Source organism: Theobroma cacao, chromosome 5 (assembly GCF_053813885.1).
Source record: "Theobroma cacao isolate CCN51 chromosome 5, ASM5381388v1, whole genome shotgun sequence".
In the NCBI taxonomy this organism is placed as follows: Eukaryota; Viridiplantae; Streptophyta; class Magnoliopsida; order Malvales; family Malvaceae; genus Theobroma; species Theobroma cacao.
Genome location: NC_142643.1, coordinates 24,628,648 through 24,647,198, shown reverse-complemented (window position 1 = coordinate 24,647,198; position 18,551 = coordinate 24,628,648). Strand labels below are relative to the sequence as shown.

Below are 18,551 nucleotides of genomic sequence, written 5' to 3'. Positions count from 1 at the left end.
ATTATGATGGAATGATTTAACTGTCTCCATTTATTCAGTTTTAGATATTGTAGATGAACTTTGCTTACTCACTGGGTTTACAAAAACTCACTGCTTTTTTTTTTACCCATTTCAGGCTCAGGACAGTTTGTAGACAGCTTATTTTGTCGAGGATTGCTTTTGGATTTGCATCCTTAGAATTAGAAGGTCTATAGTCTTATATATTTTCGGTTATATTGGGGCCCACATGTCATTGTAGAATATTTTTGTATACCTGGTTTAGTGTGCTATTATATATATGAATTTATTTTGCTCTTACACTACAAAATTTATTTATGCAAGATTCTATAAATATTGTTTTATAAGAAAATAAAATATTTTATTTAATATTTTTATTTAGTTTGATTAGTCATAATTTCATTTTAAATGGATGATTTAGATTACTAAAATTATTTTTAGATAAGAAATGTATATTTTTCGATCATATGCTGTATTTTCACCAAGTTTCAAAAATTTCAGTAAAAAATTATTAAAATACCTCTGTGTGGCAAAAATTACTTTTTGTTTGTTTTTTATTTAAAAATAGTTTATATTCCCTTAAAACATGATATTTAGTAACTGTTGCTCACAAGGGAGACGTAAAATTGATGCAAGAGCCTTGCGAGGTTTCAATTGATATTCCGGGTAATGAATGTCTATCGAGACATCGCGACGGTTGTGACGGGCTCGAAGGGAGTACCGAGTCGTGACAGTGAGAGATTGATGTATATTAATGATAAAAAATATACATATCCTACTAATAATTTTATAATATTATTAATACAAAACTTATATACGTTGTAATTTTTGATAAACTTAATTGACTCTTATATGTTATTAGAATCGACTTAAGTTGTTTCACGATTAGATTTTGCCTCTATAATATATATTAATTGATCGATGTTAAAGATTAGTCAGATATTTAATCTAGAAATGCACGATTCATCTGTTAATCAAAAATCTAGAGATACATTATTCAACATTTAATCGTAATTAAATTTAAATTTTCAGAATGTTTAAAATTAATTTAAAAGTTACAACTTTAAGAAGAGACATTCAGTTTTAAATGGATGTCTAAAATACCTTTTAAGCCCTGTAGATACTCCCTAATGTTTACAATAGCATCCAACAATCATTCTTAAAAACTCTTTCATTCTTCATTTGCATACTGTTCTTTTTTGGTAGCTTTAAATGTGTTCAAAAAAAAATCTGGAAAGCAATCTTAAATTCTCTAACCTATATTACAACTTTGGGAAGAGACATTCAATCTTAATGTCTAAAGCAGCTCTTAGGATCTTTTGATATATAGTTAACATTGCAATTGACCCCAAACATTTTAGGCAGACATGAAAACAGCAAACCAGCTATACTACAACTAATAATTGCATTGGTCGACATTACAACATCATCTGTTGCAACTTGCAATAAGATTTGTCTTATCCAGCCAATAAATGTAAATAATTCAGTACATGTCACAAGAAACAGACCAAAGTAATAGAAGCAACTTCATGGCATGAATGAATGAACAAATAGTCATAGCTCAACTAAACAAAAACATTAGCTATGCAATATATACATTTATAACCAATTTTACAATTTCCAGAACTATAATCCCTTGTCGGGAAAAAAGACAAGAAAAAGAGAACATGATGAATTCCATTTGCAATAGGTAAATAGGGAAGTTGAGGCATCAATAACAAAGCAACACTTATAGATCTTTCCAGACATTAAAATCAGTATTTGAACTGTTAGAGTTAGCTGTACTGTCTTGGCAGCCCATAAAGAATGTGCTGTGTAATGGATCAACATTTACTAGAGCATGGGCTGTTCCACTAGGGCAAGCGGCAACAGCAACTTCATCCTCCCCAATGGTCACTTCAGCATAGCCTCTATTAACTATCTGATTATTTTCCACCTGCAAATGGTTCAAGATGAAATTACACATGCGAATATAACTATATCTGAGACATCTTTCATATACTTGAATCTAAGCTACTTGTCACATAATATCAATATTTTTTTTTGAAAAGTAAAAGAAATTTTATTGGAGAGAAACGAAAATGCTACAGAGATCAACAATAACAGGACATTAGATATCCTTAGAAATCACCGACCTAAGAATGGTTGATAATAGAGCAACCACAAAGCAAAAGGTGAGCACAATGGCATAAAACACCCCCAAAATTGAAACCGAAAGAAAAGGACCAACCCCAAAAAGTTAGTTTGATATTGAGACTGGAAAGTGAGTGAATTAAGAAATCCAAGCAGCTAATTCTCTTACTCCATGAACCCCTTCTTAGCAAGTGAGTCAGCAAAGAAATTGGCTTCACAAGGACTATGGACAAAACAAAGTCTAATAACATTCTTAATGAGAAGATGCAACTCGTTGAGTAATAAACTAGTTTTCCATGATCTGAGATGACAATGGTCTCACTTTCTAAAATGAGTACTGGGACCGTATTCCAACTAATTTCCATTTCATCTAAAATATAATATTGTTGGAATATATCAAAAATAATTTGTTAATAATTATAAATATGTGAAAATATATTATTATTGTTAATTTTTTAATTATTTCATTGATTTCTTTTTAGCATTTCAAATGTCAAATATTTGAATATATATATATATATATATATATCCAATTTTTACTTAATGCTCTTAATGGTAAATTTTTTCTCTTTACCACACTGCCTGTTGTCTACCAAACAAATATTATCTTACCCCTAGTTTCAATCTCACCGCTGCAACTCCTGATCTCCCTGCACTATTTTCAATCTCATAACCACTGCTATGCCAAACTAACCCTTAGTATATAAAGCGCTTGGGTTAGATATACTAATGATATTTTCAGTTTCAAAGCAACTTTGGGCAATATATTATGGAGATTTGAGTAATTAAAATTCAATTTTCTTTCCTTGCTCTTTCCATTATTCCTCTCTGAATCTTGCCCCTTTCCCAAACCCCTCTTCCATCTATTTCCTCTCTTCCCTCTTTGATGTAAGATAGATTTGGGCAAGTATGCCTACTTAGGGTTTATGGTATGCTAAGTCTTTAAAAGTAGGGAATCAATTAGGGTCTGAATCTACTGAGATTGGACCTCAAATGAGGGCTGGGTGTTAAGAAAAGGTTGCAGGAATCTTCTGAGAGCGATATAATTATAATAGGACAAGTTATAGTTGTTTTCTCAAAGCTGGGAACAGTATCTTGCAATACCATTAGAACCAAAAGACGAAAATTCAACCACTCAATCACAAATCCTCCCAGAACTGTAAACTTAAATCTGTATTCAAATTCAAACACACCGAATCCAACAATACAAACAGATACTAAACCCAAAATAAGACCCAATGGAACACTAAAGCCAAGCCCAATAAAAAGAAAATTGCCAATATATCCTTGAACACCAAAACTTTCTTGTTTAATTATGAATAGAGGACATCTTCACTTGGACAAAAAGGATATTTTTTGTCGATGAACATATTAACCCTTGGCTTTAAAGAGGGTGAAATTTATTTACCCAAGTAATGATGCACTATCAGCTCTTCTCCCTGATTTTCATCCATACTATCCCTTCTCCCTCAATGGTTCTGCATCACTTGCACTTCTTCACCATCGCCGGAACATGTAAAAGAAGATATGATTAACTTTCCAATTTTCAACAGGATCGTCTTTCCATTAGTAGTCCATTGCATCGTTAACTAGTTATGAGTTCTTCCTTGACTAAACAAGAGCTTGAAGTTGAATCAATGAAAACATTAGAAAATTTACATACTACTAGATATATTATAATAGATAACCCTTTTTATTGTTCTATAAAAAAGAAACAAGATTAGTCTGTATCAATCTAGCTGCTTTATCAGCATCTTCACAACCTACTAGGATTTTAAGTCAAAGAATGTTGGAATTTGCACCAAAGAAATCACTGTTTCCAGACCTACACTGGACTAGTGCTACAAAACTAACAATCAGTATGCGAGAGTTGCAAATCCTTTCTAATCCAATGAATCCTGGATTTCTTCTGACCAGAACAAGTGGGAAGACATCCGCTTTATTGAATACTTCATATATATTAATACTATGTGACATAATCTGGATTTCTCAAAAGTTCAAACCAACAAGAATAGATCAGCTTGTTATCAAGCAAGCTGGAGATACATACAGTCAACAAGAAAATAGTTTCATTGAATGAAACACAGCATATATTTTCTATTTATGACAGACTAATTTGAGCAGTTCCTCCAGAAAACCTTAATTAGTATACTCCTAGCATTAGAATTGCACATCGATAATGAAAGTGAAACTCCCGGCATGACTAATTAATCCAAAATGGATGAGCCACATGCATGTTGTAAAATCAAAATACTAATTCATGAGAAAAGAGCATACCCTGAATTTTGTCTTTGCCCCCCAAATGACAAATGTTTCATTACAAGTATAATGTCTGTGATTTCCCCTCACACAACCTGGTCGGATTTCACCAATATGAACCGAGACACAAGACATTGCACCACCTGTAAGAAAATATGCTCCTATGAAAATCACTAAGGATATTAAAATGAAGGTAAACCTAATAAATAAATAAATAAATAAATATAAAAGTAAAAGATAGAAATTCAAAAACAATGTGGAATCTCGAAGAAATAAGTAAGTAATCCCCTCTAAAGGGAAATTTCACTAATACAGATCAATTTTTAGGAGGCCAGAGATCTCTTTTGTTTCTTTCTTTTTTAATTCATGTCCACAGAATAAAATTTCAGACTTTAGAGTAGATAGCCAAAACTAATCAGGGATGTAGATATACATGGTTTTGTTCATGGGCAACATGGTACTGGTGCTGACACACAAAAGAGTGATTTCATACAGTTGGATCAAAGATCATATCGTATAGGGTAATAAAAAAGGTATGGCATCTATAGTCATTTCAGTGCATATAGTGTGAACTAAAATGGAATGCAGAAAGAGAATTCATGCAGCCATCCAAACTAATTTGTGTTTATGAATTAGTTGGTTTGAGTTGAGCAGGCACCAAAACTGTGCATTCTGAGCACGCATGCAAAGAAGGAAGCAATTTTCCCCCAACATTAGGCATCTAATACATTATTTTTGCCGTGAGCAAACAAAGCCACCAGCAAATTCAATAGAACAAGGTCAAGATCAGACAAAGAAAAAAAAAAGAAAAAGCAAAATGAAAGGATACAAAATGGTTAAACAATCGCTTCTGTTCTTAAGCATCTGATCCTTGACAATTGTGGATAAGTAAAGATAGACCTTTGACGCCATTCTGAAGCGCAAGAGAGACGGGGTTGAGCAGCCAGCCGCGCTTGTCCTTGACAATATCTGAGGGTAACCCAGATCTGAATCTAAAAAGATTGGCCTTAAAGTCCCCATCGTCGCCGTCATCTTTGCCCCATTGCTCATGGTGAGAAGGAGAAGAATACTGCAATCTTAGAGAGACCCATGTCAGCAACAGGAGCAACAAGAGCATAAAAGGGAAGGCCTGAGGCTTTTTCAATAAGTGCTTTACAGATGAGAGATAAGACAAGCTTTGGGTCTGAAACTGAAATGGGTTCTCCACGCTTTGGCTGTTGTTTGAATGTGAAATTCGCCTAGGGTTTGCCATCCTCTACTTTCTTCATAAACTCAGCAGCATGCACCCTGTCTTTTATTTTTTATTGTCCCTACCTTTCACAAGGTCCAGGATGCGCTGCTGGTGTCTTTGGCCACGGCCTCCGTTCTCATAGATTGGCTTGCAATATATTAAAAAATTTAAACTCATAGATAAAGAATATATTTATTATTACAATACATGACATTAAATCAAGAACAAGGACAATATTTTCTACAGTACAGGCAGATTGGCTTGCAAGACATCTTTCGGCGTTATCATGAACTAGACTACATCTTCTGGAGCTGGGACTTTATTTGCTGGTTGGAACCTTCGAATTGGACGTAGATTTGGAATTTTCAGTTAAGGCCTCAAAATTGTCTCTCAGAACTCTTGGGCAAAACTGTAAATGGCTAAGAAAGACCCTTAGCTCGTACAAGTCTAGGCTTAAGCCAGACTTGCCACTTAAGGCTATTTGGGAGACGCCACCTACTTTTTAGTTAGAATTGAGAATCAGTCGTGGGTGTTAAGGCCTCAAGTCTCGTCTTTAGGAAAGAATTTGGCTCCTAGAATATGGTGTAGAGTTAAAGACGGAATCAAAGCTTTTAACCTTGCTTAGGACACGACCCCATTCTAAGTCATGGCTAGTGCAAAGGTCCAATAGGCAAAATCTACAAGGTCTAAACAAGTCTCTTAGCCCTACAACTGTTAATCATCTCTTTAATCATACATTGTCTAATCAAGGTTAGAACTCACCATCGCCATATAAAATATTTCGAAAGAAAGTATCATATCTTATATTTCCATGTCATCCATATACATATATCATTTGGTATTTGCCAATTCATGGCTAAAACATAATTCACTCTAGCATCCAAAGCAACAAAAAACCACAACACTAAACAGCAAAACGACTCTGAGTGCGGAGATGGCTTGTAAAACTCGACCCTATAAACACATGTCATGACATATATGCACTGAGTAACATGTTATTACGCTAGAAAAGTTCTAAGAATAAACGAAACCCGGTATTGTACCTAATGGTACACTTGAGTTGATTTAACATCGAACTAGCTCAAATAGAAATCGTAGGATGAAATTTAACATTTTATAGTCAAGGAATGACTAAAAATGATTGTTCGGAGTTTGAGGGCTCATTTGGGGAAAAATTAAAAATTTTGATGTTCAGGGGCAAAATCGTAATTTTTCCACCTGTGGATAAAATTTGAGATTTTGAGAGAATTTAGATTACAATTGACAAATTGAAGAATGGTATGAGTATAAGGGATGAAAAATATGTCTATGGGCAATTTTTCAGTTTTTGGGACAAAAATGTAATTTTTGACTTTTACGGGGGCAAAAATGTAAATTTCAAAAATTACTCCACCAAGACTTTGGATAAGTCTGAGAATTTTATCTAAGCTATGAATATGTGGGACAAGTGTATGGTGAAAATTTGAAAACAAATGGATGAAATTTTAAAAACGGACCAATGGGAAAGTGACACATGGCATTTTTTTTAATGGTTTAATATTATTTTAATGAAAAGTCAGTCCATTTAAACCTCATTTTAAGTGATGGCCGGCCATAAGGAAGAACAAGAGAGGAAATAGAGAGGAAAGGAAGAAAAGAAAGAAAACAAAGGGAAACAAGAAAATTCAAAGGAGAATTCGCGTTTTTTGCCCGTTTACGCATCTAACGGTAAGATTTTTCGATTTTAGCTTGATTTCTACATTTCCTATGCCTTTATTTCCATTAAGCATGCTTAAGGAGAGAGATCAAAAAGTGAAACCAAGGGCTGGACAAAATTCTAGGAGAGAGATTTTGGAATTTTTAGGTTTTAATTTTTAGTTAAATTGGTAGTTTTAGTTAGTTAAATGTGTATAAAAATTAAATTGGGCAAGAAAGCATGAAATTTTCACAATACCCACCCTTAGCTGAATATGCAATGAGGTACAATGATGATGATATGATTTTTATTCTAAGAGAAATGAAGAGAAAATGATGAAAAATGGTTAAATGTGATGGAAAAACAAAGTAAAAAATTTACAGAGTTAGTGTCCCATTTTTGGTCGAATTTTCCAAGGAGGAAAGTGAACCGATTTTGGTGGTTTTAGAAGGTTATTGGCTGATATTTAATGGTTAGAAATGTTGGACAGAGAATGGGACGATTTAGAGCTAAAATGGAGCACGTTAGCAATTTATCGGGTAAAGTGCCAAAAATAGGTTAATACCGTGTTTAAGCCGTTTTAGGCTATTGCATTTCATACCATGCATTAGTATAGGATTTAAGTCAATTATATAGTGATTTAGCATTAATGTGATGAATTGAGTAAATTTTTGCAATGTGTCTAGGAGGAGAGCCTTCCAGTAAAGGCAAGGAAATCATACCCGACGAGTAGTTATCGGGGCACCTAGAAAGCTTTTAGTTTGTACAAACGGTGAGTAAACCTATTATTATTGTAAATTATCTAGAGTTTATTTTTAAATGCTCTTTATGTATTTTATGAAACGAAAATGAGATTAAAACGGGATTTTTGATGTTTTAGAAATAAATGTGACAAATAAAAATATATAGTGTTAATTATGAAATTGAGTAATTGGAGGCTGTTAACTGTCTTGAAAATTATATATTTTCCTATGAATGGCTTATGATATATGAGTATATGTGGCTATATTTTGTAAGTGCATTGAAAAATTTATGTAAGTTGTTTTTACTATGCAGGTTGGATAAATAAATAAAAGCTACGTTATACTGTCGAAATTTTATTAAAATTGGTGAGTTAGTCACTGCAATGACCGGTTTCCATGGACTACCTATTAGAGGGGCACGATAAACCCGGTTATATAGTTACTCCGGTTGTAGAGGCGAGGAGGGTAACTCCTGGGGTAGTATTAGAGCTCACTTCACGTCGAACCCCCACGTGAATGTGTAACTCGGCCAACGCCAAGGAACGACTTATTTTAAAAATAAAAATGTGTTTCACATGTAAATGTTATAACAACCTTGGCGGACTCGATTAGATGTCTCAGCCAAGGTATCCCCGAGGATTAGTTTTGGCTTGAGCCTTGTTTTTAATAAAAGACATAAGCCTTAACAACTGTTTTGGTAAATTACAAATATTTTATGGTTTAAGAAATAAATTGAAAACATTATGAAATGGTTTGTAATTTGTTGTTTAAACTTGCCTCCATTTTACTCGCCTTTAGATATTTATGATAATGTCTGTTTACTCATTGGGATTGCAAAATCTCACCCACCTCCTTTCCAAACATTTCAGGCCTGTGGTAGTTTGTAGATCCTATTTTGTCAAGGATTCCAGTTGACATCTCTACCACACAGACAGTAGGTTTCTAGCACCAACACTAGGTGTATTTTGGGCCACTTGTCATTGTAACCATTATTGTACATTATAACTTAGTAAATTTTTATATGTATGAATTTATTTTACTTACACATTACAAAAGATTTCTTACACGTGTTTCTATAAATATTGTTTTATATAAAAAAAATACTATATTTTAATCAATATTTTGCATAGTGATATTTATCTATAAATCCTTTTAAAATATTTTTATCTTTTGATTTACTTGAGTAGGAAACTACTGGAAATTGTTTAAAATGGAATGTTTAAAAACGATTGCTCACAGAAAAGGCAAGAAACTGATATGTAAGCCTTGCGGGGTTCTGATTGGCATTTCGGGTAATGAGTGTCAATTGGGATGTCGCGGCCGTTGTCATGGGCCCGATGGAGGTTCCGGGTTATGACATGGCTACTGTGAGACCTCGACCTCTATAAGCTCGTAGCTAGGTATAAACGTAATAACACGAGCTAGAGGTAGTTTCGTCATTTTCGTAATAAGCCCCTAAAAGTAAGATTTAAACAATATTAAGGCCTAAGTAGGCCTAAGGCATAAATGAATGATGAAAATATAGGTAAAATGACGAAGAAAATAAAAATGATGATGATTTCCACAATAGGGGCAAAATGGTCATTTTTCACCTCGGGTCAAAATTTTTAATTTTTCACGAACCTGAGTATTTCTAGACTATTATGGACTTTGTTTTAGTGTCAAAAGAGTAAAAAGATTGCGTAAAGGATTGGAGGAGAACAAGCTAACTTGTTGAAGGCATTTTGGTAATTTAAGTGGAGTGGATAAGCTTGAGTTATAAATATCATATTCCAACAGTTTCTTCTTCTTTTTCCTTATTCTCTTTCACGTTGCTTTCATCCTCCATGGAAGCTTGATATGAAACCTTCATAACCTCTCTCAAAATAGCTCCAATTTTCAAGCTTTGGTGCATTTTTGTATAGAACCCTTGTGCTCTTTTACTTTCTCATTTTAAAACCCTTGATAAGTCTTACTTCCATACTTTCTCTCACTAGCTAGATGTTTTAGAGAGAGAGAAAGAGGGAGCTTCAATAAGAGCTTGGAAGTTTTTTTTTTTGGAAAGAATTTCAATTTCAAAGCTACCAAGGTGAGTAGTAAATTAAAGTTGAATTTTAAGTGTTGAGAAGGGCTAGAGATTAGACTTGTGAATATTTTGTAGTTTAGGTTATTCATTCATTTTAGAATGATTAGAATAGTGAAAATAGATAGCCAATTAGATGGCAATTGGAAGCTAGTTAAGATATATCTTTTAGAATTTATAAGTATTAGAATTGATTTAATTGTGATGCTAATGTGATGATTAGGTTCCAACGAAGCCCCCCCATCCCATTTGGACCATTAGGGAAGTTAGAGTCGACTAAAGGTTCAACAAAATACCGGTGAGTGAACTTGCATTTCAAAATTTTTTTGGGAATGTGAATGTATTTGCACAAAACCTTTGAATAATTTTATCCAACTTTTCTTAAAAACGGGTGCCTTGGGAATAAGCCCTTGATAAATTATTTCTATGTTGTGACTTATGGCTGTTATGTATTCATGCACTATTACATTGTGTTGGTATATATATATATGTTGTGCATGGATGGTTGATATTGTGTGATAATGATAATCGTGTGTGTGCACGATGTGGGGGGATGCACATGCCGGTGATGATGGTGGTGAGGGAGTTGGATGATGAAAGTGCCCGTGTGCACGATGTGGGGGGATGCACATGAGCTGGGTGACACGATGGTGGTATTGGTGTTTTTCTATGTATATATGTCTATATATGTTCATGAAATAAAAGTTCATGAATATGGTATATAATTGTAATGCATATGAAAATTTGGCATGCTGAACTTTGGGAATTTTTAAGTGTTTCATGTTGATTTTGTCATTTCAGCAAGATGGCCTTTTTCTTGAGAGAATGAAAACTTTTCTTTAGTGCCCTGTTTCTCGCTGCAGTGAGAAACTCTCGGGTTTGAGGGGTCTGCCTGACCTGGTTCTCGTTGCAGCGAGAAAATTTTTAGAGCTTCTTGCTGCAACGAGAAACATTCTGTTTTGGCCACTTGAATTTGATTGCAGCGAGAAAGAATCTCGTTGCAGTGAGAAACTTTCTATCCATTATGCTATCTTGCTGGTTTTGATATATTTTCCCATTTCAATTACACCATAGCTGAACATGGGCTCCCAACATTTAGGGGTTTATTTAACAAAGTTTGAAATGAGGAATTTTAGAGAGAAACCCTCGTTAAGCTAATAACTTGAGCCCAAACTTCGCTGCAGCGTAGCCTTTCCGTTGCAGCGAGGACCCATAATTTCATTTGACTTGCTTGTGTATCATTGAAGTTTTCATTCTTTAATTTTTCTGTTATGTATGGATTCATCATTATCAAGTGATTAACCATTTAAGGGTTTAATGAGGGGTTTTAATGAGAATGAAACTAAATTGCATTGTTTTGAAACAAGTGCATCATGATTTTTAAATTCTTCCTATGGATTGCTTGTTCCCTTCTTACGTTCACTCACTGAGTTTATACTCATCGTTTTCAACTTCATGTTTTCAAATCAGAAGGCAGTCAGTAACTAGGTCGAGGTGTCTTCGTAGATTCAACTCTTGGTATGTCACGACCCGATACTCCCCTCGAGCCCGTGACAACTGTCGCGACGTCCCGATAGATATTCATTGCCCAAAATGCCAACCGGAACCTCGCAAGGCTTTAATATCAATTTTTGCACCTCCCCTGTGAGCAATAGTTGTTAAGTATCATGTTTTGAGAGATTATAAACTATTTCCAAATCAAAACAATAGAAAAATAATTTTTTCCTCACAGGGGCATTTAGGTAATTTTTCCTCAAAAATCTCGAAACTAGCTAAAAGTGTAGTATGCGAGTGAAAAACACATATTTCAGAATTAAAAATAAGTTTAGATGTATAAAACATTCATTTAAAGTGAAACTATATCTATTTGAATATAATAAAAATATTCAATAAAATATTCTATTTTCTTATAAAACAATATTTATAGAGTTACCGGTAAATAATTTTTGTAGCGTAAAGGCTAAATAAATTCATACATATTGTAATACAAATAACCAAATCATAAGATTTAATTTACAGTGACACGTGGACCCATGAACGACCAAAAGTATTAAAAGCGATAAACCTACAGTTTTTGAGGATGCAAGTCCAATTGTAGCCCTCAATGAAATGAGCTATCTACCGACTATCCTGAGCCTAAAAAGGGTGAAAATGAGGGTGGTAAGATTATATAATCCCAGTGAGTAAACAAATATCATCTAAAATATCTAAAGCCGAGTAAATTGAGACAGATAAAATAGATTAGCATAAAAATGATTCACAGCATTTCAAACTCATTTTAATAAGATAAAATAGATTCATTTCACCCCAATAAACAACGAGGCTTATGATTTCCTGAAAAGCTTGGCTCGTGCCAAAATCATTCTCATACTCAGTTATCAGGGATTCCTTGGCCTGGGGCTATCCCAACCGAGTCCGCCAAGGCTGTTAAAAAGTCATGTACGCATAAATCATGTTTTTATTTTGAAAACATAGTCGTTCCTTGGCATTAGCTGAGTTCACCCTCACGTGGTGGTTTGGCGTGAAGTGAACTCTAAAGTTGTACCTCGAGAGTTACCCTACGCACCTCCCTAATCGAGGTAAGAATATAACAGGATTCCGTGTCCCTCAAAAAGGCTAAACCACAGAACCCACCCACCGCAGCAAGCTAAACCCACCATACAATAAAATTTGCAATAGCATGACATGGCAATTATTTTATTTTACCGCCTCTCAAGGCAAATCAACAGTTCATACATGTTTAGCACATTTACCAATTCAACCATTCATGCCAATATTATCATAAGCCATTCAATTCAAACCATGATAACACAACAATTAGTCTCCAATTACAACATTTTCAAAGCCATCATTCAATTTCAAGACAATTTTATAAAATCATTTCATTTAATCACATTTTTTGCTTATAAAACATAAAGATTTACCATTTAAACGCATTTTTCATAAAATCACAAAAATGAATTAAAATTCACTTCAGATAATCAAGATGATGATAAGGTTACTCACAGTATCAAGAGTTTGAAATACTTTTATTCTCAGTCCTCTAACACAATGTCTTTACCCTTGTTAGAGGGCTTACCGCCTATATACAATACACGACACATAATTCAATATACTGTGTCATACCATTATAAATCTATTTCAGGCTTTTTACTAATGCATGAAATGGGATATGAAACGCTCGGGTAACCATCTAAATACGGTGTTCAATATAAGTTCAATTGTGTACCTAAATAAAATGGTATTGGCCTAATTCGATCTATCACCCGATTAATTGGCCAATACGTCCAATTCAACTCTAAATAATTCCATTTTTCTCCCAATACTCCAAATCATCAAACACAAATTAAATAACTTGAAATATGGCAAAATCATCCTCACATTTTTTCTTGGAAAATTCGGCCATGGAGGGTTCATTAACAATATAATTTTTCAAGCTTGATTCTCACACCATAAATCACTAATTCCTAACCAAATCACTTGAAATAAAATCAAAATCATCATCAATATTCCACATGGGGAATTCGGCCAATGAGGGTTATGGAAGAACATGAATTTTTCTTGCTTGATTTTCATGCTACACATCACCAATCAACTAAAAACACTAGAATATCTAAAAATCTAACCAAAACAACCATCAAAATCTCTCTCTAAGTGTGCGGCCAGCAAGAGAACCATCATGAAATCATGTGATTCAACCATGGAAAATGCAAAAGAATGTATGGAAAGGTAGATCACAAGTCAAAATCAAGAAATTTTACCTTTGATTACTTGATTACTTGAAATCTACCAATTTTCTCTTGAATTTTCACTCTAGGGTTTTTGTTCTTTCTTTTGTTCCTTTGTTCTTGCTTTGGCCGGCCATAAGAATGAATGTGGAAGAGTTCAAATTAGCTTTATAAAGGAAAATATTAAATGGACAAAAATTTACCATGTGTCACCATTCGATTGGTCCATGTGTCATTCTTACCCATTAAGCAATCTCTCTCCACCACTTAAATTTCCTCAATTATCCATGATAATATTGGGTAAAATCCATGTGCTGGACAAGCGTTGGGTGGTGTAAAATTTCGATTTTGCCCTTGGGCGGCAAAATGAATATTTTACCTCTATGCTCGAAAAAATGTCGAAATTAAAATTTTTCACTTCTCAAACTCAAATTATGTTCTAAATAGTCAATCTTGATCAAAAACTTCTTCCAACATTCCAATTTTAACCTTAGGTGGCAAAATGACCATTTTACCCATAGGTCATGAAAATTCCAATTTGACTCAAAATCGGTTCTCGAACTCCGAATCACCATTTTAAGTCATTCTGGGGTTTTAAAATTCTCAATTTCATCTTAAAATCTCTATTTGGACTAGTTTGAGGCTTAATTCAACTTAATTGTACCATTTGGTACATTGCCGTCCTTTAACGATTTCTGAGGTACCCAAGTAAGCAAACATGCATTCTTATGTAGGAATGGCAAAATAAACATATTGTAGAGCTGGGCTTGACATGGTAGGTGTCTCGGCATTCAGTAGTTGTACTTTTATCTGAGTCTCTCCGCTGGAAATCGAGTATCCCTTTTGAGATGTATAGACAAACCTAATGTAAATTATTAATATACATGTTGCAGACAATATATGTATATTTTGATGGGTAATGCCACTACGAGTTGGCAATGATTAGCATTATTTGATTCGAAATTATGAAATGTGACTTTCGTAACTTGATGGAATGATGAACAGGTCATATTAATAGGCTTACTTGGGCTTAGTGGACTACGTCCATTGGGCCCATGCGCAAGTCATGGCCTGAAATTTGGGTCGTGATAGCTACTAAATGCCACATTAATGAACTTACTATATGATGGATGTGGCTAGGACTCCTCAAGTTATGGTCCAATTACTTTCAAATCTGAGAACCAAAATATGAGTTAAAAATGATGAACATAAACTCAGTGAGAGATATAAGAAAGGAACAAGCAAAGTATATGGAGGAATTTATATAGAACTTACACCATTCACTTTGAAACCATGCACTTTTGTCCTTTTGAAACAAATTCATGATGCAATGAATCCTTAAATCATTTCTCAATCCTTTTATATTTTAATCCAAGGTGGTAGGCTCTTTTTAAGTAAAACAAGTTAAAAACTCACAATTTTTGAGAAATCAAACTACACGTACTGGTACTTTGGTTATAGGTGTTAATACTTGTAAGACAAATTACCCAACCTATTCTGCCTCGAAAAATATTGATACATTCATTGAAGGTATCAATACTTTCGCTTTAGAATCCTTTTTAAAACAAAACTAAAAAACAAGTATCGATATGTTATTCAAAGGTATTGATACTTTTTTTAATAGTTGTAGTTTTTCAAACACTCAAGCGTTTTTTGAGGCTTTTAACTTCAACCATACAAGCTTAAACAAAAGACACTTTACAAAACACTTCCATATCACACTAATCACTTTGAAAACATATTTTAAAACTAGATTCATCGTTTAAATCAAAGTTCATTGCAATATTTCTTTCCATAATTCATAATGTACATACTAGGTGGAACATACTTATGAAGCACTAACATAGAACTAACATAGATATGGTCCTATGGACCTCAGACCAATGGATAGTGTATTCCACTTCCCACTATCCAAGATGATCTTAGATAATGCATTCCATTCCCCACTATCAAAGGTGATCTCAGGGTGGCTAACCCTCATAATACGGTCCTATGCATATAGCCAATGACCTAATAAAAATCACATATGTCATCCTCTTCCACACATGGCTAGCACTATTTCCATTCCCCTTTATTAGTTAAGGTGATCCCATTATGCATAATGTCTAGCGAATACTATTGCTGGCTCAGGTCCTTCACCTAAGCTACTCCACCAAAAACATTTAACTTATTTAGATAATTTAGAAACCCTTTTTCCAAGTATCATTCACAATTCATTTCACAAGGCATGTAGTTCCAACTACCATGCCACACAATATGCCAAATCAAGCCCTTCCATAATGAGGTTTAACAATTCACAAGTTTTCATTACTATTAACATTTAAACATTTACACCTCTTTAAAATCCTCTACATTATATGACTTCGTAAACCTTAAGATTTCACCTTTGAAATACACATTCATACTTATTATAGCACAACATTGACTCTTCACACCATTTGAAAGGCTTGTTCCCTTGCAAGCTCATTGTATGAAAACATACATACATACATACACATATGTCTAACCTTAATTGGCAAATCATAACAAACATTTTCTAGGCATATTCATTTCAAATAAACATTTTTCTTGTTTTTCTCATCATAACATTTTATGGCAAGTTCACTCACCTTTTTGATGCCACCTATCCAAAGTCAACACCACTTAGTTAAGCTCTTCTAACTATTAGACCTTGGAGCTTCAATGGAACCTAAGGCAAATAAATCATGCAATCAAATTCTAGCATATCCTTTCAAATTTAGAATTCCCATTAGCTTTTTAACAACAATTCATCAATCTATTTCTAAATCTAGGTTTTCCTCTTCCAATTTCCACACATCTCATACCCATTTCAAATACCTAGGGTTTTAAAGGAACCTTACCTTGGTGAGCTGAGAGGAGTGAGATTCTACTTAGAGAAACCTTAAAAAAGCTTTAAAGATGGAATTTAAGATAGGGTTTATTGTGGGTAAAAAGGGAAAAAAGAAAATGAAGTAAAGAATGAGATAAGGTAGAGCGAAATGGGTTTTGCTTGAGTAAAATTCCCCTTTTAAGTTGGAGGCAAAAATTCTCATATTGCCCTTTTATATTTTTGTGATCCTCATTAGAAGTATCAATACTTTTAGCATAGTTATTGATACTTTTCTCACAAAATACTTCCCAAAAGCATTCAGGCCTCCAAGTATCAACAACTCTCTTATAAGTATTGATACTTTTTATATAGAATACTCCTTAAGGCATTATGGACACCAAGTATCGATATATTTCTTGTAAGTATTGATACTTTTCGAACAGAATGCTCCGCAAGGCATTTTGGACAATAAGTATTAGTACATACCTCAATACTTTTCCAACAGAATGCTCCCCAAAACCTTAAGTATTTAACTCAACACGTATCCTTATACTTCTAATTAAGGTTTCTAAGGTAATTTTGAGACATCTGGCTCAAGATTCAACAAGTTACAAGAACACCAAGGAAGTTTTTTTCCAAATTAAATTTTTAAATCAAAATTCAAGGTTTCACATACACTTAGCCTATATTACCTACAAATATCATGCATTTATATACATTTATATGTTTCATGTTGTCACACTTGTATCTAAAAATATACAAGTGCACTGACAATCTTGGGTGATTTATTGATCATTATCATGATGCAATCATGTCAAGATATATGTTAAAAACATAACAATTAATATAAGCATTTGAAAATGAATAGTTTCAATTGAAGTAAAATTTTTCATGAGTTGTTAGTAGTAGTAGGATTCTTTATGGGGGCAAAAGGACATAAATATCCTTGATCTAAATGTCATATTGTCATATAAGTGCAAAAGATCACTTACGTAATACAAGTTAAGAGTCCTAATTACATACAAACTCTACATGTCAAGAATCCTAATTGAACTCAAACTCTACATAACAAGTTAAAATGGCATAAATAACCTTAAAACCTCATGGCCTATGATTATATTATATTCAAGATTTCTAATGGCGATTGAATGTTATATGACATACAAAATTACAAAAATGCCCTTAAAACCATATGACATGCCAAATGAAAAAAATGCTCCTAAAGCTACATGACATATTACATGATGATGATAATCCTAAAACTATATGACATACTTCATGATAATAACAATAAAACTATATGGTATATTTTATGTCATGGCATATGATTATAGCAACCTTAATCCACATGACGTATACCATTACCAAGATAAATTTAGTAGCATACAATATATATGACATGCTATCTTGACAATGTTAATAACAACATATGTTTATGTTAGTGCAATAAGCTCAAAGTTTGAAAGTTTAAGAGGGGTGAATTGACTTTTTTTAAAAATCTTTGCTAATTTGATGAAAATAAAAGTTTCCCCATAAAAATGTTTCTTCTTGTAAGAATATTTTAGTAGTGAAAACTTAAGTTTGAATTAAGTTTAAGAAGCTAAGAACCTTGATAAAAAAAATGAGAAACAAGAACTCAAGTATTTTTGTAAAGGGTCGACCTCCATGCCTATGTCCTCTCCTTTAGTTTCCCTAAGAAGTTTTGAATGCACTATAAAAGTACCTTTTTAAGGTTTAAGCACAACCTTAATAATAATTATTTCAAGGATGAGATTGAATCTCTTTACCTTTTCATTTGGTTAAGGTATAACCATACAACATTACCTTTAAATGGTGAAGGTATAACCTTGAAATGGATACAATGAAGAGGAATAAAAAGCTAAGATGCCTCTA

General features: G+C 33.6%; 1 protein-coding gene across 2 annotated transcripts; it reads right to left on the bottom strand.

Annotated features, from left to right (window-relative positions):
* Window positions 1-1,428: 1,428 nt before the first annotated feature.
* On the bottom strand, window positions 1,429-6,039 carry LOC148762499 (uncharacterized). Of its 2 annotated transcripts, XM_088806964.1 has the most exons (4): window positions 5,546-6,039; window positions 5,290-5,458; window positions 4,408-4,532; window positions 1,429-1,933 (listed from the first exon to the last, which is right to left on the bottom strand). In XM_088806964.1, the coding sequence occupies exons 1-4, from the start codon at window positions 5,639-5,641 to the stop codon at window positions 1,727-1,729; spliced, it is 597 nt and encodes a 198-aa protein (XP_088663090.1). In that variant the 5' UTR covers window positions 5,642-6,039; the 3' UTR covers window positions 1,429-1,726. The 2 variants fall into 2 exon arrangements, with proteins under 2 accessions (XP_088663090.1, XP_088663089.1); XM_088806963.1 differs by having other exon boundaries at window positions 5,290-6,034.
* Window positions 6,040-18,551: the final 12,512 nt, after the last annotated feature.